Source organism: Dendrobates tinctorius, unplaced genomic scaffold, assembly GCF_039654945.1.
Source record: "Dendrobates tinctorius isolate UK_male_01 unplaced genomic scaffold, ASM3965494v1 ptg000060l, whole genome shotgun sequence".
NCBI classification, from domain to species: domain Eukaryota; kingdom Metazoa; phylum Chordata; class Amphibia; order Anura; family Dendrobatidae; genus Dendrobates; species Dendrobates tinctorius.
In genome coordinates this window covers 37,109,925-37,136,612 of record NW_027361728.1, presented here as the reverse complement: position 1 = coordinate 37,136,612, position 26,688 = coordinate 37,109,925, and the positions used below count along the sequence as shown (strand labels likewise).

Below are 26,688 nucleotides of genomic sequence, written 5' to 3'. Positions count from 1 at the left end.
TGAGATTTCAGTAATCTCACGCACAGTTTTTTTTGTCATCAGGATTTTGTGCTTTGCAGCTTTTTTTTTAACGAGCATGTCACTTCTTTCAGCGTTTTTCACCCATTGACTTGAATGGATGGTGAAAAAACACAAGGACAGCAGGATGTTATTTCACAGTGAGATTTGCTACACCTAAATGGCAGGCTGCATGATGCGTCCATAAAACCCATCATCCAGCAGGCTGGACCCGAACCCCATTCACTTGAATGGGGGGTCTGACAATACAGTGTTTGACATGCTGTCATATGCATGACTGCGCGGCAAACACGACTTCTGAGTGGCGGAGAAATCATACCCGCCGGTCAGAGAGCCACGATTCCCAGGATGTCAAAAGACAGCGGGAGTGCTCAGCTGTGATCGGAGGTATAATGTTTACCTCAGGTCACAGGTGTCAGCTGATGGGACTACTGATCCCATCATCTTACACCTGCTACCGCTAATAACAGGGAGAGCAGGAGCAGATGATGGGGGTATTCATCAGCCGCTCCTGGCCTGTAAATAAATAATTAAAAAGAAAAGACTCAAATGGTCCTTATCAACACAAACATCCATAAATATGCATACTTCTTACTCATTGTGCCTATACAAATGGCTAAAGTTACCCCATTGGAAGGAAAGGATCTTTTCCTTCTATGGAGTAACTTTAGCTATTTTTATAGGCACAAAGGGTAAGAATTATGAATATTTATCTTGACATATTTATGACCATTTATGGATGTTACTTTGTGTGGATAAGGACCATTGAGTCTATTAAATAGAATTTTGCCCACCTATGTATATCCATTTTCTTGTAGCAATTTGCTTGTTACCCCTGACTCCTGTTTGTCATTCATAGTCATTTTTAACCTGTATTGTTAGATTACTAAAAATACATTTTTTGCCTCAAAAACTCTTTTCTCCTTGTCTTTTCATGATTTTTGAAGAGTGGCTACATACACTTTTTTGTGTTATATTGGTCTATTATGGCCTAAATTTGTGAGTTACATTATGTACCTGGTTTACTCTAACAACCCAATAACATGCAGCAGTATTTACTGTCAGTGGTGATAGAACCTTTAATAGTGTACAAAGCATCTTGTAAATTTTCTGTTTTGGAGGGCTAGATTGGAATGAATCAACAACACTGGTACATTATATGAACCAAGTAACTCAATTTCATTAATTTTAAATATTCATTTGCTGTCAGTTTAATATTAAAATATGGAATAACCTCTATAATTTGCCTCCGATTTTCACTAGCTACATGTTAACTTCATTTTGGGAAGCAGGTCATTTTGAAAGGTTCTGAGACTTTCTAACATAATCACAATTCTAAAGACGTATATAAAAAGTGATGTGTATGCAGACTTACCGATAATGACTGTGTTATCATCAGCAATAAGCAGTTTACTGTGAACATATATGAGTTCAGTAACCAGGTTTCCTTCCAGCTCTGCATATGTCCGAAGACCACAGAAGGAGATGTAGTTCAGCCACTTATCTCCAACTGAAAACAGCAGAACACTTGTTAATAACAGATTTCCTGCGGAGCGCTGAGAATTCGATCACAAAAACAGAACAAGTGCTCCCCCTGCTGCTTGATGAATATTAGCAAACGGCACACTGCCAGGATTATGACTGGCTATTATCAGATTCTTATATGTATTTTAAACAAATATTTTTAGATACATATACGCACTGCTCCAAAAAATAGAGGGAATGCTTAAACACAATGTAACTCCAAGTCAAATCACACTTCTGTGAAATCAGCCTGTCCAGTTATGAAGCAACACCAATAGTGAATCAATTTCTCCTGCTGCTGTACAAATATAACAGACAGACAACAGGTAGAAATGACAGGCAAATTGCAAGACAACCCCTATAACAGGAGTGGTTCTGTAGGGGGTGACCACAGACCATTTCTTTGTTCTCATCATATTTGGCTGTTTAAGTCATATTTGCATTTTGTCATTGCCCTCACCCCTTAGAGGTACTGTACAGTAGCATGGGGCGGTGTCTACAACCCACAGAAGTTGCACAGGTAGTGCAGCTCATACAGGAGGGGACATCATATGAGCTGTGGCAAGAAGGGTAGCTCTGTCTATCAGAACAGTATCCAGAGCATAGAGCAGATACCAGGAGACAGGCCAGTACACCAGAAGACGTGGAGAGAGCCGTAGGAGGTCAACAACCCAGCAGCAGGACTGCTACCTCCTCCTTTGTTCAAGGAGGAACATGAATAGCAGTGCAAGAGCCTTGTAAAATGACCTCCAGCAGGCCACTAACATCCATGTGTCTGCTAAAACTTTCAGAACCAGACTCCGTTAGGGTGGTACGAGGGCCCGATGTCCACAAGTGCAGGGAGATTGGCATTTGCCAGAGAACTCTAAAATTGACAGATTCGACAATGGCGACGTGTTCTTCACGGATGAGAGCAGGCTCACACTGCACCATGGGACAGACGTGATAAGAGTCTGGAGACGCAGTGCAGAACGTTCTACTCCCTGCAATATCCTACAGTGTGACCGATTTGGCAGTGGGTCAGTAATATTGTGGGGAGGCATTTCTTTGGAGAGCTGAACAGCCCTCCATGCGCTAGCCAGAAGTGCCTTGACTGCCATTAGGTACTGGGATGAGATCCTCAGACCTATTGGAGACCATATGCAGGTACAGTGGGCCCTGGGTTCCTTCTGATGCATGACAATGCTAGGCCTCATGTGGCTGAAGTCTGTCAGCAGTTCCTGCATCATGAAGGCACTGATGCTATAACTGGCCTGCCCGTTCCCCAGACCTGAATCAAATCGAGCACATCTGGGACATCATGTCTTGTTCCATTTACCAACGCCACGTTGCACCACAGACTGTCTAGGTTTTGACCAACACTTTAACTCAGCTCTGGGAGGACATCCCTGAGGAGAACATCCGGCACCTCATCAGGACCAAACCCATGCATTGTGGGGGGAAGGTCATACAGGCAAGTGGAGGCCACACCCTAATGAGAATCATTTCCTTGTCTTGAGCCATTTCCACTGAATTTGGATCAACCTGTAATTTGGTTTTCCACTTTGATTTTGAGTATCATTCCAAATCCAGACCTCCACGGGATATTCATTTTGATTTTCATTGATCATTTTTATTGTTCTCAACGCATTCCACTATGCAATGAAGATTTGCAACTGGAATATTTCATTCAGTGATATTTATGATGTGGTATTTTAGTGTTCCCTTTATTTTTCTGAGCAGTGCATATAATATATACAGTACAGATCAAAAGTTTGGACACACCTTCTCATTCAAAGAGTTTTCTTTCTTTTCATGAGTATGAAAATTGTAGATTCACTCTAAAGGCATCAAAACTATGAAATAACACATGTGGAATTATATAATTAACAAAAAAGTGTGAAACAGCTGAAAATATGTCTTATATTCTAGGTTCTTCAAAGTAGCCACCTTTTGCTTTGATTACTGCTTTGCACACTCTTGGCATTCTCTTGATGAGCTTCAAGAGGTAGCCACCGGAAATCATGTTCACTTCACAGGTGTGCCCTTTCACGTTTCATAAGTGGGAATTCTTGCCTTAAAAATGGGGTTGGGACCATCAGTTGTGTTGTGCAGAAGTCTGGTGGATACACAGCTGATAGTCCTACTGAATAGGTTGTTAGAATTTGTATTATGGCAAGAAAAAAGCAGCTAAGTGAAGAAAAACGAGTGGCCATCATTACTTTAAGAAATGAAGGTCAGTCAGTCCGAAAAAATTGGGAAAACTTTGAAAGTGTCCCCAAGTGCAGTGGCAAAAACCATCAAGCACTACAAAGAAACTGGCTCACATGAGGACCGCCCCAGGAAAGGAAGACCAAAAGTCACCTCTGCTGCGGATGATAAGTTCATCCGAGTCACCAGCCTCAGAAAGCACAGGTTAACAGCAGCTCAGATTAGAGACCAGGTCAATGCCACACAGTTTTAGCAGCAGACACATCTCTACAACAACTGTTAAGGGGAGACTTTGTGCAGCAGGCCTTCATGGTAAAATAGCTGCTAGGAAACCACTGCTAAGGACAGGCAACAAGCAGAAGAGACTTGTTTGGGCTAAAGAACACAAGGAATGGACACTAGACCAGTGGAAATCTGTGCTTTGGTCTGATGTGTCCAAATTTGAGATCTTTGGTTTCAACCACCGTGTCTTTGTGCAACGCAGAAAAGGTAAACAGATGAACTTTACATGCCTGGTTCCCACCGTGAAGCATGAAGTAGGAGGTGTGATGGTGTGGGGGTGCTTTGCTGGTGACACTGTTGGGGATTTATTCAAAATTGAAGGCATACTGAACCAGCAGGGCTACCACAGCATCTTGCAGCGGCATGCTAATCAATCCGGTTTGCATTTATAGTTGGACCATCATTTATTTTTCAACAGGACAATGACCCCAAACACACCTCCAGGCTGTGTAAGGGCTATTTGACGAAGGAGAGTGATGGGGTGCTACACCAGATGATCTGGCCTCCACAGTCACCAGACCTGAACCCAATCGAGATGGTTTGGGGTGAGCTGGACCGCAGAGTGAAGGCAAAAGGGCCAACAAGTGCTAAGCATCTCTGGGAACTCCTTCAAGACTGTTGGAAGACTATTTCCAGTGACTACCTCTTGAAGCTCATCAAGAGAATGCCAAGAGTGTGCAAAGCAGTAATCAAAGCAAAAGGTGGCTACTTTGAAGAACCTAGAATATAAGACACATTTTTGGTTGTTTCACACTTTTTTGTTAATTATATAATTCCACATGTGTTAATTCATAGTTTTGATGCCTTCAGAGTGAATCTACAATTTTCATAGTCATGAAAAGAAAGAATAGCTTAGTTACTCACCGATAACGGTGTTTCTCGGAACCCATGACAGCACCACGGAGAGAGGGGGTCCGCCCATCAAGGATAGGAACCTACAGACAAAAGAGCGGCACCTCTCCTCCGCCCCCAGTTGGTTACAGAGCATCAGAGGGTCTCCCGGTTAGTTAACAACAAAAGTATATACATAACATTACAATTTGTATACTTCTAGAGAAGTCTCGTGTCTAAGAACACACTCTACACACATTAAATCGTGCTCACCGCACACGTGAAAAAGGGGGGGAATTAAGCGGGTGCTGTCATGGGTTCCGAGAAACACCATTATCGGTGAGTAACTAAGCTATTCTCCCTCACCCATGACAGCACCACGGAGAGAATTTCAGATTGGTAGCTTAGGGAGGGACCACCGCCTGAAGGACCCTTCTCCCGAAGGTCAGGTCAGACGCAGAGGCTAGATCTAGGCGATAGTGTTTGAAAAAGGTAGAAGGTGTTGACCAGGTGGCCGCCTTACAGATCTGTTCTATTGATACCTCCGATCTTTCTGCCCATGAGGTCGCCATTGCTCTCGTAGAGTGGGCTTTTAGACCCTCCGGGATGGTATTCCCGCTGCATGAGTATGCCAGGGCAATCGCATCCCTTATCCATCTTGCCAGGGTACTTTTGGACGCCCCGAGCCCCTTACGAGGTCCCTGGAAACACACAGAGAGATCCTTCCTTCCTACATCCCTTGGTGGCCTCTAGGTAGTGCACTAAGCACCTCCTCACATCTAATGTGTGAAATTTCTCCTCTCCTCTATTCGTAGGGTTTGGGCAGAAGGAAGGAAGGACTACCTCCTGTGATCTATGGAAGTGTGTTGCTACCTTGGGCAAATATGCAGGGTCAGGTTTCAATATAATTCTATCCTCCATAATTTTAATGAATGGGGGTAATGCCGATAAGGCTTGTATGTCACTCACTCTGCGAGCCGATGTTAGGGCCACTAGCAGTATCGTTTTTAATGATAGGGTCTTTAGTGGAGCTGACTGAATAGGCTCGAATGGGGGTCCTGTTAGGGCTGACAACACTAAGTTCAGATCCCATGATGGTACTTTCTGGGTAGCTATTGGTCTAGACCTGGCTGCGGCCCTCATAAACCGTGATACCCAAGGGTCGCTCGCCACCTCCTGATTATAGAGGGCGCCTAGGGCCGCTACCTGTACCCTCAGTGTGTTAGTCGCTAGTCCCTGTTCTAACCCCCTTTGGAGGAATTCCAGGATTTTATCCATTTGTATTCCATCCTGAACCTTTGCCCCCGAACTGGATAGGAATTTCCTCCAGGTTCTACCATAGGCTTTGATTGTAATTGGTTTTCTACTTTTTTGTAACGTGGAAATTAGATTTTCTGAAAATCCTTTCCCCCTCAGCAGTGACCTTTCAAATTCCATGCTGTTAAATGGAGGTTCACTGCTTGGGGGTGTAGCACAGGACCCTGCGATAGAAGGTCGGGGAGATCTGGTAGAACCCAGGGGTCGGTTACTGACATTATTCTGAGCCATGAAAACCATGTTCTTTTTGGCCAGAAAGGGGCTATAAGTATTACCCGAGCCCCCTCTTCCCTGACTTTCCTTATCACCGCCGGGAGGAGAATGGTCGGTGGGAAGGCATACAGTAGTCCCCGTGTCCATGGGAGCATAAATGCGTCCAGGGTCTGAGGATTCCCCTTGGGATTTAGAGAACAGAATGCTTCCACTTTTTTGTTTTTGTGGTCTGCAAATAAGTCTATGTCTGGGGTTCCCCACATTTCCACAATCTTCTGAAAAACGGACTGATTTAGAGCCCACTCCCCTTGATGTAGTTGGGTAAGGCTCAGAAAGTCTGCTGTCTGGTTCTCTACTCCCCGTATGTGTAGCGCCGATAGGGACAGTAAGTTTTCCTCGGCTAACCTGAATATCTCGGAGGATGCCTCCATTAGCGTTCTGGACCTGGTTCCCCCCTGGTGGTTTATATAGGCCACTGTTACTCGGTTGTCCGAGAATATCCAGACATGATGGCCCTTTAATGCTGGCAAAAAGTGACTCAAGGCATAATTTACTGCTAGCAGTTCTTTTTGATTCGAGGAGGCTTTTAGTTCTTGACTTCTCCATCCCCCTTGAGCCACACTGATGCCCATGTGTGCTCCCCATCCCACAGGACTGGCGTCGGTGGTAATTACATGTGTGATCTTGGCCTCCCAGGGGATCCCTTTGGACAAGTTGTTTTTGTCCTCCCACCAGGCTAGGGAATGAATAGTTTTTGAAACTAGCGTAATATGATGTTCCAAGTGGTCTCCTAAGGCCCGCTGGTTGGTCAGGATATCCCACTGCAGATCCCTCATGTGTATTTGTGCCCACTGGACCGCCGGCAAGCATGCTGAGAGGGACCCTAACAGGGACATTGCTCGTCTTAGTGTCATAGAAGGGTTTTGCCTCGCTTTTTGTACTATATGAATAATTCTGTCCTTTTTGTGATCTGGCAAGTAACACACTTGGATGTTTGAATCCAGTGTCAGGCCTAGGAACTCCTGGACTCTCCTTGGTTCCAGCCTTGACTTTTTCAGGTTCAGAAGCCACCCGAGGTTTTTTAGAGTGCTCATCACTCTGTCCCTCTGTTCTGTGCATTTCTGGCCTGAGTTGCTCGCTATTAAAAAGTCGTCCAAATAAGGCACTATCAGAACATCCTGTTCTCTTATGTGAGCCATCATCTCTGCCACCAATTTCGTAAAGACCCGTGGAGCCACTGAGATCCCAAATGGCAGGGCCTTGTATTGTAATTCTCTTATTTCTCCTGCTATCGAGACTGCTAGCCTGAGGTATTGCCTGGATTCTTTGTGAATGGGGACATGGTAGTAGGCATCGCTGAGGTCTAAGACCACCATAAAGCATTGCGGAAAGAGAATTTTGATGGTCGATTTGATCGATTCCATCTTGAATTTTTCGTTCTTGATATAGCAATTCAGTCTTTTTAAATTTATGATGGTGCGGAAGGTGCCGTCTGGTTTGGTTACCAGGAAGAGAGGCGAGTAGAACCCCCTGCCTCTCTCCTGTGGGGGAACCTCCTGTAGGACTTTTTTGTCCAACATACTCAGGACCTCCTTTTCGAGGGCGTCCTGTTCGTTTTTTGACGACCTTATCGGGGTAATTATATATTTTTGCGGCGGGAGAGAATAAAAGTTTATTCTTAATCCTGATCTTACAAGATTTATCAGCCAGGGATTGTTGGATATTTTCTCCCAGGCTGGGAGGAAAAAACTTAGTCTCCCTCCCACCCTGGGCCCACAGTCACTTGGCGGGTTTTTTATCCCGGGACGAGTTACCGAAGATGAACCCCCTGTCCCTTCTTCTGTCTTCCCATTTTTGGTATCTCGGGGGTCTCCTCTGAAAGAACTTTTTGTTCCGAAAGGACCGTTTAAAGCCTGTGGCGCTCACTGGTCCTAGGTTTGGGAAGCCTTTCTTTTTGTCGCCTGCCTTTTCGAGGATGTCATCCAAGGTTTCCCCGAAGAGGAATTTTCCTTCACAGGGAATGGCGCATAACTTCATTTTTGTCTGGAGATCCCCAGGCCAACATTTTAACCCTAAAGCTCTTCTAGCTGCATTCGACAAGGCTGCCATTTTAGATGACAATCTTATCGAATCAGCCGAAGAGTCGGCCAGGAAGGCTGCCGCCCCTCTTATCATTGGCATGGATTCCAGGATTTTATCTCTGGGAACCCCTTCCCTTATCTGTCTCTCCAATTGGTCTATCCATACCATAAGAGCTCTGGAGGTACAGGTTGCCGCTACCGCCGGCCTGATGTTTCCCCCTGCTGATTCCCAGGTGCCCTTAAGTAGGGTATCCGCTTTTTTATCTAACGGGTCTTTCAGGGTACCCATATCTTCAAAGGGGAGAGCAAACCTTCTCGAAGCTTTGGCTACCGCCACGTCTAGTTTGGGGGCCTTATCCCACGATGTGGATGCCTCCTCATCAAATGGGTACTTTCTTTTGATGGAAGGAACTGTAGAGCTTTTCCTATCCGGTTTTTCCCATTCTTTATCTATGAGGCCTTGGACGTTCTTATTTAACGGAAATACCCTCCGTTTCTTTTGACCCAGTCCCCCGAACATAATGTCCTGGACTGATCTATCAGTCCGGGGGTCTTCCATCCCCATAGTGGATCTTACCGCCTTTACTAAGGCATCCACTTCGTCCAGGGGGAAACAATGACGACCTTCCGTCTCCTCTTCGGAGGATGACGAGTCGGTATTTACAGTATGGGAGGTGACTTTCCCTGACGATAAGCTCTCTGATTGGGACTCTATTACCACGTCCCCCTTCCTTCCTTTCCTTTCCCATTTTTTGGATGAAAGGGCACTCTGAAATTCTGCGCGGATTACCGCCCTTAGGTCTGCGGCATGATCCGGGGTTTCACCGCCAAGGACCTCCTGTATACAGGAGTCACACAATTTTTTCTCCCAGGGCGTTGGTAATGGTTTCCTACAGGTGGGGCATTCCCTGTTCTTGGTTTTTTCTTTCTTCTTTCCCTGATAAGGGAAAGAAGTCTATTACAATGGGGTACATTCACGAAGATCCACTTACCCCTCATGCGCGGTTGCAGGTACCGGTTCTGGAGGTGGATCCAAATCCCTCACTGGGCGATCCACGGCAGGTGACTTGCTCCTTGCAGTTGAATGTTGCGTGGAGTGGCTACTGGACCGGCTCCCCCGTCCGTCTTTATCCTTTTGGCGGTGCTGCTGCTTAGGCTGCTGTAGCTCCTCATGCTGGTCGCTATCCATCGCGCCTGAATGCTTCCAGCCCTGAGGCTGCTTCAGCGTTCCAAATTTGAATAAGCCGCCCTGGCGTCACCTGTCTTCCCGGCCTGCACCGCTGCTTCCCCCGGGGAGTGCGCACTGCGCATGTGCCGACCGCGGGGACCCGGAAGTTCCTCCTTCTACTTCCGGGGCAGCGCCATCTTGGTACACCTCTGTACCCGGCGCTGCCCCTATACCGGCGTCCCCCGGCCCCTACTCCTCCCGGAGCGGCGGCCCGGTCCTCCCCGCCCGCTCACCCTGGACAGCCCCTCAGCTGCAGCGGTGGCGGCTTCGGCAACCGACCCCGCTGCGACAGGGGCCTCCCCGCTGTCTGACCGCGGACAGGACGGTCCCGGATCTTCACCTTCCGGTAAGCGCTGTGCTCCTGCTGCCGTGGTTCACCCATCAAGGACAGGAACCCAACTGGGGGCGGAGGAGAGGTGCCGCTCTTTTGTCTGTAGGTTCCTGTCCTTGATGGGCGGACCCCCTCTCTCCGTGGTGCTGTCATGGGTGAGGGAGAAAATGAGGCGTGTCCAAACTTTTGGTCTGTACTGTATGTATTATATATACACACACATATATATATATATATATATATATATATATATATATATATATATATATATATATATATATACACACATATACACACACATATACATATATTTTTTTTTTTTAACATTGTAGGTTCTACTAGTGGTTTTGGTTTACAAACACTTAAATACTGATGTGTGAAAAAACCTTAATCTAAATGTAAAACTGAACATAAAGTCTTGTACCGTTAGACTGCTTGCTAAATATGCCTCAACCAGAATACACAGTGACACAACTAGTTACATTTATACATTTCCCATAACAAATCTTACCTACACAAGCAGCAGAGATGAATTTATCATGCACCGTTTCATTTCTGACAATGTACTGCAGATAGACGCGGTGGAGAACCCCTACTGATTACCAGAATGAAGGAGAAGCTGCGCTGTGATGAAGACTAAACTTCATCTTTTATGATTGACTTGTTCTGCTGTTATTCAGAGAGAATCATACAGGCTCACAGAAAATCTATAGCCTGTACTCTGATAACCTGTCTACTCCCAACAGAGCAAAAATAAAAAAAAAAAAAAAAGCTAATTAGAGCAGAAGGGCGCAGCTTTCAGCCATGCAGGTCTGCCCTTGTGCAGCCAATGGGGAGAACATCAGCACCTGGACCTCAACACTCAAAAGCTTCTAAAACGTGTTTGTTTTTTTTTAAAACTACATAAACCATTTAGAATAATGAAGTTGTGCAACAACAACCAAAGCTCTATTAAACTGATACTCAGGAATAAATGTTGGAAAACATCAAACTTACTTTCTGCTTTTAATTGTTCAATGATGGAATGTTCTCCTCGGCAAATGGTTCTAGAAGAATGTGGTAGAGAAAGAAAATCAGAACAATTAGCAATAGGAGCAAAAATCAAAATATATCAATTGGGAATATAAAGGGGTATTCTGGCTCTGCTCACTTCCACGTCAGGAGCTGAGTGGGACAAGTGATATCGGGTCTACTGATATGTTCCAGGTCACATGCGTGTTTGTGAGGTATCCTTCACCAAAATGGAAAATGGGACAGGTGCTCGACATGTACCACTCGCTCACGTGACTCAGCCGATAGGAGTAGACATGACATCACTGCTAAGCTTCAGATAGAAGAGTGAGTGGATCCAGAATACCCCTTTAACAATCCTGTAATTACAAACATGGGGTTTACAGAAAGACTGAAGCAAGACAGGTACAAATAGGCCTGGCGGGTCTCATGGGCAACTTCCATTCTACTGCTTTCCTAGGCATCTACCCTACTGTTTCTAGTGTACACCGTTAATCAGAATTCCTGCAGCAAGTGACGCCTCTTAGACAATGGACAATAAATACTGCTACACTCATATGACCACAGGGGGGAGCTATACCACTGCAGTCAGAGCCAGAGACACATCGCTTCATGTAAGCAATCCTATGTAATATTTATATCATGTTGTAGAATGTTAGTCTGAAAAAAAGACAACAGGGAACAGGATTATTTACTGTGCCACTCTAATAGCGACAGTGCAATTAATAAAATTAGATGATCAAAATTACATTTTGCAACAAAAAACAAAATCACACCAAAATGTTACAAAGGAAAGAACCAAAAAGAAGTTTTCTCAAACGTGAGGTTGAACGTATGTACACAATGATGAATTACTGATCTACGAAGCCAGCAGACGAGATCGCTTCTAGAAATGCCAGTACCTGTAGTTGAAGTGCATGACAGCTTGCAACGCATTTCCCCCTCCAGTTGAGATATCTCCTTCAAACCCTGGGAGGAGAGGAGTGATCACGTACACTCGGTACCTTTTGTTTTCCCTTTGTGAAAAAGACCAATGTACAGATTAGAGTCTTACAATTATTCACCTTGCTTGCGAATAATAGTGCCATCATATTCCATTTGGGGGCTTCCAATGTAAATCCTTCATGAGCAAGTCTTTGGAGTGTGGGAGGAAAGATACAACCTCTTTGCATATATTGACCTTGGTGGGATTTGACACAGTACTTCAGCTCTATAAACAGTGCTCTTTACTTGCACAACACAACCCAAACACTATTATTATTAATTTCATTTTTTTTTTAAAGAGAAAAATATACTGGGGTTATACAGAGGGTTGTCTCGGTTGGAATCCCGCTTTCTAAACAATTTAGAATTTTAGCTCTGACCTATAAGCCGAGTAACACAGTTTTCTACTTTGGAGGCCTAACTAATCGCCACTAGTTTCAGCAACAAAAGGCATACAAGAATTTACAAACTGGAGATGGGATACAAAAGTGGCTATACATAACAGATACGTGTCAGTGCAACTGGACTACTAGATACTTTGTATGGGAGTGGGCCAACTTTCACTACCTTTTGTTCCAATTCCCCAGTTAAGAACACATGTAATCTCAGGGCTAAGCATACACAGGAATAGCTGTCGGCCGAATAAGCGTATGGATACATTGTGTTTTATTATGAGGCATTTACATAATGATAATTAGCTGTCTGCTTTATTTTTGCTGCTATATTGTATCTTATGGTCACAATACAATGATCAGAAATGTTGTTAGAGGGAATCTGTCACCCCATTTTTCTAGTATCAGCTGCCGGCACCACCATCAGGGGCTTATCTACAGCATTCTGTAATACTGTAGATAAGCCCTTGATGTAACCTGAAAGATAAGAAAAAGGAGTTAGATTATATTCACAAGGGGGGGGGGGGCAGTCTTGGTCCGATGGGTGTTGCGGTCTGGCGCTTCCCATCTTCTGACAGTGACGTCCTCTTCTTTGCTGCCTGTCGTGGCTCCCGGGCAGGTACACTGGACCTCTCCCAGCACCTGCGCACTGCAGGACTCTGCTCTACCCTCAACAGGGCAGAGCAGTGCGCATGTGCAGGAGCCACGACAGGCAGCAAAGAAGAGGACGTCACCGTTAGAAGATGGGAGGCGCGACACCCATCGGACCAAAACCGGACCGCCCCTGGGTAAGTATAATTTAAATAATTTTTCTTATCTTTCAGGCTACATTGGGGGCTTTTCTACAGCATTACAGAATGCTGTAGATAAGCCCTGATGGCGGTGCCAGCTGCTGATACTCGAAAAATGGGGTGACATATACCCTTTAGGGTCCCAGAAATAACATGGCTAGGTACCCTGAATCCTATATAATAGCATAGCAAAAAACTACAATGAAATTAATATTTAGTGCATGAACTAATGAATAATACACCCTTTATCAGCAGTAGGGGATGACTTTAAGATGTATTTTGGTCACCTGTGAGCTCTGATGATCCGTTGTGCGATGGTGTCTCCAATCTTGTTAAACACCACTTTGTTGTCAGAACAGCTGATAAAGAACTGATTCTGGAATAGATAAAATGTATATAGTGACGCATCAGCGATCTCGCTGTGTGTGGCACGCATCAGCGACTGGTTGATCGTGCAGGAATGTCCTGGGCCATTTTTTGATCGTTGGTCTCCCGCTGGCCAGTAGGCATCGCTGCGTGTGGCAGCGGGAGACCAACGATCAGCAAGCTGTAAGCAGACGCTGGGAGCTGGTATCCAAGGTAAATAGCGGGTAACTAAGCGTGCGCGTCTTTTAGTTACCCGCTGTGTATCCTGGATACCAGCGTGCTCTCGCTGGGAGCTAGTATCCAAGGTAAACAGCAGGTAACTAAGCGCCGCGCGCAATTAAAAAAAATCATTTTTGCCACATAAATTAACTTTTCACCCCCATTTTTTATTTTCCCAAGGGAAACAGGACCCCAAAAGTTATTGTGCAATTTGTCCTGAGTACGCTGATACCCCAAATGTGGGGGTAAACAACTATTTGGGCGCATGGCAGAGCTCGGAAGGGAAGCAGCGCCATTTGACTTTTTTGGCTGGAATTGAGATCGGACGCCATGTTGCATTTGGAGAGCCCCTGATGTGCCTAAGCAGTGGAAAACACCCACAAATGACACCATTTTGGAAACTAGACCACCCCAAGGAACTTATCTAGATGTGTGGTGAGCGCTTTGAACCAAGTGCTTCACAGAAGTTTATAACGCACAGGCGTGAAAATAAAAAAATCATTTTTTCCAAAACCATGACCTTTTAGTCCCCAATTTTTTTATTCTCCTAAGGGTAACAGGAGAAATTGGACTACAAAAGTTGTTGTCCAATTTGTCCTGAGTACGCTGATACCCCATATGTGGGAGAAAACTACTGTATGGGCACACGTCGGGGCTCGGAAGGGAAGTAGTGACGTTTTGGAATGTAGACTGATGGAATGGTGTGCGGGTGTTGTGTCGCAATTGGAGAGTCCCTGATCTGCCTAAACTGTGGAAACCCCCACAAGTGACCCCATTTTGGAAACTAGACCCCCCCCCCCAAGAAATTTAGCTAGATGTGTGACGAGCACTTTGATCCCCCAAGTGCTTCACCGAACTTTATAACGTAGAGCCATACAAATAAAAAAAAAATGATATTTTTTTTCCACAAAAATGATATTTTTGCCCATAATTTTTTATTTTCCCAAGGGTAACAGGAGAAATTGGACCCCAAAAGTTGTTGTGCAATTTGTCCTAAGTAGGCTGATACCCCATATGTGGGGGGTAAATGACTGTTTGGGTGCATGGCAGAGCTTGGAAGGGAAGGAGTACCGTTTGACTTTTTCAAGGCAGAATTGTCTGGAATTGAGATCAGATGCCATGTTGCGTTTGGAGAGCCCCTGATGTGACCAAACAGTGGAAACCCCCCAATTCTAACCAACCCTAACCCTAATCTCAGCCATAACCCTAGCCCTAACCCTAGCCCTAATGGGAAAATGGAAATAAATACCTTTTTTTTAATTTTATTATTTTTCACTAACTGGGGGTGATAAAGGGGGGTTTGATTTACTACGAGTTTTAAAGTTTGGCAGCTGTCATATGCTAAAAGATGCTTTTTATTGTAAAAATAGTTTTTGCATCACCACATTTTGAGAGCTATAATTTTTCCATATTTTGACACAAAGCTAGGAGGGATAGCTAATACTAGAGAAGAGAGAGAGAGGTTTCAAAAAGATTTAAATAAACTGGAGAAGTGGGCAGCAACTAACAGAATGGTTTTTAACAGGGAGAAATGCAAAGTACTACATCTGGGCAATAAAAATGAAAAAAGCATATATAGAATGGGAGGAATAGGGCTAAGTGACAGCACATGTGAAAAAGACTTGGGTATACTAATAGATCACAGACTGAATATGAGTCAACAGTGTGATGCAGCAGCAAAAAAGGCAAATGCAATTCTAGGATGTATTAACAGAAGCATACAGTCTAGATCACGTGAAGTCATTATTTCCCTCTACTCCTCCTTGGTCAGACCTCATCTGGAATATTGTGTCCAGTTTTGGGCACCACATTTTAAAAAAGACATCAACAAACTGGAGCAAGTTCAGAAAAGAGCGACCAGAATGGTGACCGGTCTGCAAACCCTGTCTTATGAGGAAAGGTTGCAGGATTTGGGAATGTTTAGTTTGCAAAAGAGAAGACTGAGAGGAGACTTAATAGCTGTCTACAAATATCTAAAGGGCTGTCACATTGTAGAAGGATCAACTTTATTTTCATTTGCACAAGGAAAGACTAGAAGCAAAGGGATGAATCTGAATGGGAGGAGACACAGATTAGATATTAGAAAAAACTTTTTGACAGTTAGAGTGATCAATGAGTGGAACAGGCTGCCACGAGAAGTGGCGAGTTCTCCTTCAATGGAAGTCTTCAAACAGAGGCTGGACAGACATCTGACTGGGATGATTTAGCGAATCCTGCTTTGAGCAGGGGGTTGGACCAGATGGCCCAGGAGGTCCCTTCCAACTCTACGATTCTATGTGAGGTGTTATTTTTTGCGGGACGAGTTGACATTTTTATTGGTGCCATTTTCGGGCACATGATATTTTTTGATCGCTTTTTATTCCGATTTTTGGGGCGCAGAATGAACAAAAAACAGCATTCATTAATTTCTTTGGGGGGGAAGGGGGGGGGGGCGTTTACACCGTTCTGCGTGTGGTAAAATTGATAAAGGGGTTTTATTCTTCAGGTCAGTATGATTACAGCGATACCTCATTTATATCTTTTTGTTTTGGCGCTTTTATACAATAAAAACAATTTTATATAAAAAATAATTATTTTTGCATCGCTTTATTCTGCGAGCTATAACTTTTTTAGTTTTTCCTGATGATGCTGTTTGGCGGCTCGTTTTTTGCGGGACAAAATGACGTTTTCAGCGGTACCATGTTTATTCATATCTGTCTTATTGATCGCGTGTTATTGCACTTTTTGTTCGGCGGTATGATAATAAAGCATTGTTTTTTGCTTTGCTTGTTTTTTTTTTTTTTAAGGGGTTCACTAAAGGGGTTAACTAGTGGGACAGTTTTATAGGGCGGGTCGTTACGGACGCAGCGAAACTAAATATGTGTATTTTTATTTTTCACTTTTATTGTCCCAGGGAGGGACATCACTATCTAGTGTCAGATCGCTGATCTGACAGTTTGCACAGCACTCTGTCAGATCAGCGATCTGACAGGCAGTGAATCAGGTTTTTCAGCGGCTGCTCTCAGCAGGCACTGAGGAGCCGCCTCCCTGCAGGACCCCGAAGGCCCCCGTGGCCATACTGGATCCGGGGGCCTGCAGGGAAGGAGACCCTCAGTGCAGCACATCACACTGCTCCGGGGGTCATAGAGAACCCCCTCCCTGCGCGATTCTTCCCTAAGCCCCCGGTACACTGCGATCATGTTTGATCGCAATGTGCCAGGGGTTAATGTGCCGGGGGCGGTCAGTGACCGCCATTGACACATAATGCCGGGTGCCAGCTGTGATAATCAGCTGACACCCGGCCGCGATTAGCGGCACTCCCCCTGTGAGCGCCGCTGATCACGTTGGACGTACTATTCTGTTCTTGGAACTTAGGTCCCAGGTCACAAGGATGGAATAGTACGTCCAATGTAGGTAAGGGGTTAAACACATACATCATTCTAGGCAATAAATGGTTCTAGGCAAGGTGTTTTGCTTTTTTACACAGGTTTTTAAACAATGATCAGCAAACAAGTAGCTGATCCGCAGTTGCTTAGAGGGAAGATGACACTTAATATTTTTTTTCTACATAACATGTTTTAACTTGTACTTTATTAAATATTTTATTGTTTAATTTTTTTTAATGCAGTTACTTGGGGCTGCCAGTTTAGTTTGTAAGTCTGTAAGTGTCGCTGCACGACACCGCCTAAAAATACAGCAGCCCATTGAAGACAGCGGTCTGACACCGGCCTCATCTCTTACACTATGGCCACATCAGCTGTGAACAGGGCACGCCTCTGTGGGCTGCTCAATTCACAGCTGTAGGTGTGGCCATTTTATTGTAGCCCAGCACCATCTGCCAAGCACCATTTACCCTCTATCGCAAGGACCTGTAACCGGAAACTGGACTGTTCACTTCCAGCATAACAGGTCCTGGGTTGCAAAGAAACCGGAGGAGCTGTTTAGACTGAAGGAGCAGCGAACAGCAGTGAAGATCGTGCACCATAGGAGCAATAATTAACTCTTCCATTGGTAATTATCAGGCCTGTGGCGGTAAAGGTCCAGGCACAGTACTTTTGTGCAGAGGCAAAACTATGAGGGAGGAGAGACATAGAATGTGATGGGGGAGAGAGAGAATGACATGGAATGCGAGGGGGGCAGAGAGCGCGCGAGACATGGAATGTGTATTATATCTATCTATATTTTACAATGCACACACACAGGACCTGAACGTGTAATCCTTTCACCACGTTGATCACATACTTTACAACCTATGCTGCATTATGTAACCTGATAGTGTTTGACTGACAGCCTATTAGACCCAGGCGGGATAGGATAGGCTGAGGGATAGTGCAGACAGAGGCCATTGTCTAACTCCTAACATGCCACTGTCACTATTGACAAGGGCATCTGAGGTGTTAAAGTACCCGGATCGGAGCTAGGGCTCTAAGGATTTCAGCTTAGTAGAACAGCAGACTCCAACCGCAGATGGCACAGATACAACTCCAGTGCCCCTGCCATCCTTATACGCAGATGTACTTCAGACTGCGGGAAGTCACCTGCAATCTGGATGTACAGTTACTTCCATTTGAATACTAATATCTGAGCACATTAGTGCAGTCCCATTTTGTTAAACATCTGCCTATTTTATGGCATATAATCTAGCAGGCATGGACTAGCCACCACCCTCTTATATGGGCAGTACCTGGCACTATATACATGAATCACTTTGTACATTCATAGGCAGCATCTTACTCGTTTACCAATATACCCAGCTCATTGTTATATAAATTTGTGATTGAGGATGATGTCACATTTGCATGTAGCTGAAAAGTGGGGCACTGGAATTGGTTACTGGTGGGCCCTTGGCACCGCAGTCTGAAGCTATAAGCTAGTGACCTGCCTTCATAGTAATGTCTGCTCAAATTTTACTCCGCTACGCTCCACAACTCCTCTTCTTGCAATGCACAGCCTTTTGCCATGTTTTCCCATCTCTAGCAACTTTTTACATTCTATGCTATCCTCACACAGCCTTTCTCCCAAAACAAACTTATTTTCTGCATCACTTAGGGACTAAAGGGGGTTTTACCCATAGCGATATCGCTATAACGTCACCGATTTTGTGACGTTATAGCGATATCGCTAGCGATATCGCTGTGTGTGATACTTACCTCTGACCGGCTCCCCCGCTGTCCATCGCGGATCACGCGAGAATGTCCGGCTCCATTTCTCGTCGTCAGCTTCCTGCTGTGACGACGAGCGACGCGTGGAGGCGGGCGGGAGGACGTCAGGATCGCTGTGTCTGAAAGGTGAGTATCGTGCGCTGCGTCGCTGCTGCATCGCTGTGAGGTCTGCCTGTGTGACAGCTCACTAGCGATCATTTAGCGATGCACCAGTGATCCTGACCGGGTCGGATCGCTGGTGCATCGCTAAATGTAAAAGGGCCTTAACTCTAGAAATGGAAGTGACACATTTGCCTGAAGTCTTTCCAAAATATTAATGTGTTGAGTGGGATTTCATAAAGAACTGTTTTAGGCGACCAAAAGCAGACAAGTCACCACATGGCTAAAAAAATTGTCCATGTTTGAAAGACCCAACACCCAATGTCTTCACACCTCGATGTAGATGTAGTGCTTGCTGTTCTCGATCACGTGCACATATGCACTGTGGATAGACTCTTCGTGGTGCTTAATCCCGGCTGACCAGTCTGCTGCAGAGCGAAGAACCTAAGAAGAAGGCACAAAGCATCAATAGTTAATTTAAAAGGAAAAAAAAACATATCCAAATAATGCATGCAAAACAATACAGAAAATATAAAATCATTGGCATATTTTTCCAGGCAGAAAAAACAGCAAGTACAAATTTTCAAAATGGCTTAAAGGGAATCTGTCACCCCATTTTAGCCCTATAAAGTAAGTGCAGCCACCGCCATCAAGGGCTTATCTACAGCATTCTGTAATGCTGTAGATAAGCCCCGATAAAACATGAAAGATAAGAAAAACAAGTTAGATTATACTCACCGGGGGGCGTAGTTGGGTGCGGTGGGTGTCGCGGTCCAGTGCCTCCCATCTTCATACGATGAAGTCCTCCTCCTTGCTTCTCCCTCGGCTCCTGCGCAGGCGTACTTTATCTGCCCTGTTGAGGGCAGAGTAAAGTACTGCAGTGCGCAGGGAAAGGTCAGAGAGGTCCAGCGCCTGCGCACTGCAGTACTCTGTTCTGCTCTCAACAGGGCAGATAAAGTACGCCTGCGCAGGAGCCGAGGGAGAAGCAAGGAGGAGGACATCATCGTATGAAGATGGGAGGCGCCGGATGGGACAGCGATACCCATCGAACCGGACTGAACTTTTTTTTCTTATCTTTCAGGTTACATCGGGGGCTTATCTACAGCATTACAGAATGTTCTAGATAAGCCGCTGATGGTGGTGTCGGCAGCTGATAGGGCTAAAAGTGAACAAAAGTGAATCTGAAAAATCTTCTTAAGTTATCATCTTTACCATTTATACATATTTCCTACATGAACTCTTGAAGTCAGGTGACCCTTATGTAACTGTCAGACAACTCAGCCGCTGCCCCTATAAGCGAAGTACGAGTGTAAACCAAGCCACAATGCATGTTATCCAGGAAGGTTTTCAGTGCCTGTTGCCATCTGTGCAATTCATTTTTAAACTTTTTTTTTTGTTTGAAAAGTCAGTCAAACCCGCTGATAATGACAGGTTCAGGCAATAATCTAATGTGTATGGGGGGACATAAGGATCCAGTGTGTCCAATTTCGGACTGCAGATCCTTTTAATCTGTAAGAGAAAGGCAGTTGCTATCTAGCAGTGTCTCTCTGGGAGCGAACGCAGGAACCTTCAATAGCACGAGCGCTGCTGGATGTGGGAGAGCTACAGGCCAAGGATCAGTCTTGCCAGCATTCGTCAGACAACTAGCAAAAATGTATTGGGAGGATTAGAATTTAAGTCACAGGTCACTACTTCCGCCATCATATCCACTTTATTATTAAAATTAGACAGAATACATGTGTTAGTTAGGTGGAGGGGGACTGTGAGACATTTTTAAGAAATGCAAGAATCAACGAATAACTGCATGAGGAGGTTATTAACCTTACATGCATTACTTAAGTCACAAGGGTAAAACCTACCTATATGCTTTCATTCCTGTTATGGATAACACACTGCTGATGTTCATGGTGATACGTGCCCATGGACTTTTTATCTACGCTACACACAATCGACCACCAGGGGGAGAGCCTTGATCTTAGCACAGGTTTAAAAATTTCACAACTCCTAAGCATTCAGCTCCTAGACACATTGCTGGGGATGGGGCATTGCTGGTACAGGAGAAATACTTGGGAGGTGTGAAATACTAACAGAGGCTCATTCCAAACCCATCTGGTCTTTTTTTACAGCACTTAAGCTACAAATTCTATTAAGAAAACATTGCAATAAATTGTAATAATTCTCCATATAAACTTTCTTGCCACTAGCCTACTATCTCATCCACTCCAGGCTAAAGTATCCAACCATTATACCGCCATATGTGCATCTATACACATACTTTTTCCATACAGCTTTCCAAGGGCAGGTGCAGAGTGTCAGTCCTGGGTCCTGCTCTGCCCCGCTCCATTTTGACAACTGCTAGCACATAGAGAGGTTTAGTACTAGAGTTAGTGGCCATCCTGGTTGGGGTACACCCTGTCACTGTGGGATAGCTTTACTCTTTTTTGATAAAAATAGTGTCAACTAATTACCCTATGCTATTTCCATCTACTATTACTATTTACTAACTGCAGGGTATTTGCACATTGTTTTTATGGTAGGTTTCATCATATAAACGGTGTGAGATGTGTTTTATAACCAGGAAGTAATAATGGGACAGACACACATAAGAGAAGATGTAATGACCCCAACATCTCTTCATAGCAGTCTAAGATCAGTATACTCCATTTATAGTACAGTAGAGTGAAGGGACAAGTGCCAAGAATTTGGGATGAGAGACAGAATTACAGTGGGAAATATATCAAGAACGACAATTCATTTGCCAGACTTTAACTGAAAGTCTGCTGGAGTAACGTGTTCCAAACGTATTACGGGGTGTGTGCCTATTGTGTAACTTGGGGTGTCTTTGGGCTGCCATTCACCAGAAACCAAAATGCCAGCTATAACTCGGTGTAATTTCTGCAATGAATAGTGCACGGTCCCGGGTGTACATCATATTACATTTGTCACAGTAACGGCCCCCTTTTTGTTGCACCCAGTTTTAGAACGTTGCAAAAAGTTCACAATTTGACTTCAATATCTTTGCAGAAAACTGGCACACAGCAAATACTAGATTGCATGTATAGTTTATACGTCGGACTAATAACCTGTTCGCTGTTGCCATACCGCAGACATCTTTTTGTGCCCTTTTGGCTACTAGGAATCCAGAGACCTGTAGCCCTAATGTGATGCCCAAACGTTGCACAGGATATTATCGTGTTGATGGCTAGATCTCTTATCTATACGGTTAAGGGTTCAGATGGAGCTAAAATTACAAACCCAGACGGGATAGCCTCTGCTTTCAGGGAGTACTACTCCACCCTGTATGATTTACGACCGGGAGAGAATGTAGAACAGCTAGAAAAAAGACGAATCAATATAAAAGAATTTCTACAAAATTTAAATCTCCCTACCTTATCCGAAACACAACAGCAGGAGCTGTCAGCTCCTTTCACGATCCGGGATCTCCAGTCCACACTGTTGGACTGCCCTATGGGCAAGAGCCCGGGTCCAGATGGTCTCCCGGCTTCCTACTACAAGACTTTTTGTGACACTCTGGGCCCATATTTATTAAAGCTGTGCAATGATGTATTAGGTGGTGGAACTTTTGTGAGACAAACACTGGAAGCACACATCTCCTTAATACACAAAGAGGGCAGAGATCCCGAACTATGTAGTAATTATAGACTGGACATTCATGCGTGAAGTTCTCGGGAGGTTCAGTTTTCCCCTCACGGTTAATGAGGCCATCTTCCAAATGTACAAGTCACCTTCTGCAAAAGTAACGGTAAATGGAGATTTCTCACCTCCCTTTGAAATCAAAAACGGCACGCGTCAGGGCTGCCCCCTCTCACCAACTTTGTTTGTTCTAACCATCCAGACGTTAATCCAGAGTATTAGACAACACTCAGCAATAGAGGGCATTAAGATCACGGACTCCTCACACGTTGTAGCGGCGTTCACAGACGACCTTCTCTTGCTCCTATCGGACCCGGAGAAAGAAATCCCACCGGTACTAGAGAGGTTTGAGGCATTTGGAGCGTTATCGAACTTTAAAATCAACCTAGAGAAATCTGAGGCGATGGGGATAAATATACGACCTGCAACAATCCAACATCTGAAAGCAAAATTCCCGATAAGGTGGAACTTTAAATATATTAAATATCTAGGCATTAAACTGAGCCCGCATTGGAACTCCCGCTTTACACTCAACTTCGTTCCCCTTCTCGATAATACTCTAGAAGCCATTAAGTCGTGGAAGGCACCCTATGTTTCTTGGATAGCAGGAAAAATCTCATCAAGGGGTTCATTTTACCCAAGTACAGTTATATATTCAGAATGTTACCAATTAAAGTCCAAAACACGTTCATCCAGAAAGTCCGATCTCTTTTTGGGAGATATATATGGGGGGTTTAAAACCTAGAATAAGCTATAATACACTTTCCCTACCTAAACATAAAGGAGTTATGGGGATACCGGACCCACAAAAATATCACGCAGCGGCAATTTTATCGCTTCTAATTGATTGGGCAAGAGATAGTACCAACAAACACTGGACAGAGATTGCAAATGAGTCATTATCAGCACCGATTTCCACTGTCCTTCACTCGTCTAAGGCTTTTATTATCTTGCTGATCTGCTTTAATATGATGAAATATATAGCAAGGAAATAAAACTACTCAGCAGGGAGGGTGAACACAGCCCTTACTTCAGACATGACGTTATTTAGGTATTGCTCACTGAGGCGAGTTTCGCCCTTTCCCATTACTCCTCTAGCAGGGAGGACAATATTTGAATATAATATTTTCCAGTAATCTGCATAATACAGGAGTACGAGTCATCGCACTGCCATTTCCTCTTTCCATCTGCTCCAGGTCTCCTCCATCTGTCTCCGAGCAGTGTTTCTCAGCTGACAGTTCTGCTCTATGGAGGAGACACCCACTGATCTATGGAGACTGCCAATGTCGGTGAAACATCTCTAGAATTGGATGGCAGCCCAGAACAACCTCTCACTGTAACTTCTCAATGATCAGCCACGCTTGTATAATTAAAAGATGTTTCTCCGTTCTTTTAGGTAGAAAAGTCAACCAGCTATTCAGAGATGGCTGAACTTAAAAAGAAATGAAACTTAAAACTAGAGAGGCAAAGGTGCAGACACAAAAACATGAATTAATATACGTTTACAACTTGACAAAAACTAAAAATGGGGACCATGGGCAGGGTGGCGAGTATATAGCCTCAAGCTTTCAATTTCAGTACTAGGTACTGCTATCTATACATACTCAAAACTACTACACACAGGGCATCGCTGCCAGGCACAATCCAGAAGAGGGCACCTGGAGGAATAATACTGTCATCATACGTCTGTGAATGTAAGCCCGAAAGGGCATGGTCCTCTCTCCTCTCTATATCAGTCTGTGATTGTTAGTTTGTTTACTGTAAGTGATATCTGTAATTTGTATGTAACCCCTTCTCATGTACAGCACCATGGAACCAGTGGTGCTCTATAAATAATCTCTATATATAAAAATCGTAGTTACTTACCGATAACGGTATTTCTCCGATCCCATGACGGCACCACGGAGAGAGAGGGGATCCAGTCCACGGGGACAGGAAACCTACAGACAAAAAGGCAGTACCTCTCTCCCGCGTCAGTTGTTTTACAGGGCATTTAACGGAACTTTGGACTAGAACATAAACAACTTTAAGAAAAACAATATTTCTATAATCATTAAACTGTGTAGAGGAGACACCACGTGACTATTTGGCTAAACTATATTTACAATAAGTGCACACCCCACGTGTGTAGGGAGGGAATATACGGGTGCCGTCATGGGATCGGAGAAATACCGTTATTGTTAAGTAACTACGATTTTCTCCTTCCCCCATGACGGCACCACGGAGAGAATTGCAGAGACTATTAGGGGGGGACCACTGCCTCCAGCACCCTTCTACCAAAGGTTAGATCTGAGGAGGTGGCTAGGTCCAGCCGATAGTGATTAAAGAAAGTTGAAGGAGAGGACCAAGTAGCGGCTCTACATATCTGCTCAATGGAGACGCCTGCTTTCTCTGCCCAGGAAGTTGACACCGCTCTTGTGGAATGGGCCATTATTCTGCCTGGGATGTCCACGCCTTCTGACGAGTACGACAAGGTGATGGCGTCCCTTATCCACCTCGCCAATGTGCTCTTTGATGCCTTCCACCCTTTCTTGTTGGTCAATAGCGCTCTTTCAAATTCCAGGCCGTCATATGTAGGTTCTCCACCTGGGAGTGTAGTACTGGGCCCTGCAAGAGCAAGTTCGGGATATCCGGGAGGACCCAAGGGTCGGAGATGGACATTCTCCTCAACCACGAAAACCACGTCCTTCTAGGCCAGAACGGGGCTATTAATATTACCCTTGCCCTGTCCTCCCGAATCTTCCTCAGAACTGATGGAATTAGGACTATTGGAGGAAATGCATAGGCAAGGGGGGAAGTGCCAGGGAATCATGAGGGCGTCCAGGGCTACCGGATTCCCGGAGGGGTCTATGGAGCAGGTGGTTTCCACCTTCCGGTGTGTGCTGTTGGGAGGTAGGTCTATGCTGGGTATTCCGCATAGTGTTGTGATCTGGGTAAAAATAGCCTGGTTTAACTCCCACTCCCCGTCTTAACTGTGCGCGACTTAGGAAGTCTGCAGTCACGTCTCCTCCATGTGTAGTGCCGTTAGTGAGCCTAGATTTTTTTTTGCCCACTGGAAAATTGATTTTGTCACTTCCCTTAGGGCATGGGATCTTGTCCCCCTCTGATGGTTCAAGTAGGCTACTACTGTGCGGTTGTCCGAAAATACCCTTACATGGTGGGACTTGAGGGAGTTCAGAAAGTACCGGAGGGCGAGATTTACCGCTAAGAGCTCCTTCATATTTGAGGAGGCTCTTTCTTCGTCCCTCGTCCAAACCCCTTGTGCTACCTGGTTGTCCAAGTGAGCCCCCCACCCCCTGGGGCTTGCGTCTGTGGTAAGGACTCGAGATATCGCCAATACCCAAGGGACTCCCCGGGCTACGTTGGATGGTTCCTCCCACCACTCTAGCGAGTGGGCTGTTTCGGGTGTAATGTCTAACCGCCCTTCTAAATTTCCGTGAAGGGAAACCTCTGCGGCTAGTATCTCCCACTGGAGATCCCTTGTATGGGCTTGGGCCCACCATACAGCCGGGATGCAGGCTGTCATTGAGCCGAGCAGGGACATGGCTTTCCTTCGCGTTGTCGCTGTGTGCGTTTTCGCGACTGTCGCTATCTGTTTTATGTGCGTCATTTTCCCTTCTGGGAGGCGACACTCTTGTCTGAGCGAGTCTATGGTGATGCCCAGGTACTCCTCTACTTGACTCGGAGTTGTCCGAGATTTTGGCAGGTTTAGCAGCCGGCCTAGATTGGTTAGTGTTTCTATAGTCCTGTTTAGCTGATCCCTGTAGTGAGAAGGGGAGTTGCCTACCACTAGAAAGTCGTCTAGGTATGGAACTATGAGTACATCCTGCTCCCTTAAATGTGCCATGACTTCCGCTATGATTTTTGTGAACACTCTCGGAGCGATGGCCAGCCCGAATGGGAGGGCCTTGAACTGGTGGTGCCTTATTTCTCCTTTTATAGTAACTGCAATCCTGAGATACTGGCAATAGTCCGTGTGTATGGGGACGTGATAGTATGCGTCTTTTAAGTCGAGC

The 26,688-nt window shown here is 45.0% G+C and overlaps 1 protein-coding gene across 6 annotated transcripts in view; it reads right to left on the bottom strand.

Moving 5' to 3' along the window:
- The window catches only part of PLD1 (phospholipase D1), a 358,284-nt gene that overhangs the window by 44,578 nt on the left and 287,018 nt on the right, over positions 1–26,688 (bottom strand). For all 6 annotated transcript variants that reach the window (XM_073578846.1, XM_073578845.1, XM_073578848.1 and 3 more), the window contains 5 exons: positions 19,352–19,462; positions 13,481–13,569; positions 11,929–12,042; positions 11,012–11,061; positions 1,394–1,528 (listed from right to left, as the gene is read on the bottom strand). In XM_073578846.1, the coding sequence (XP_073434947.1) occupies positions 1,394–1,528; positions 11,012–11,061; positions 11,929–12,042; positions 13,481–13,569; positions 19,352–19,462 (499 nt within the window). The remainder of the gene's footprint in view (positions 1–1,393; positions 1,529–11,011; positions 11,062–11,928; positions 12,043–13,480; positions 13,570–19,351; positions 19,463–26,688) is intronic.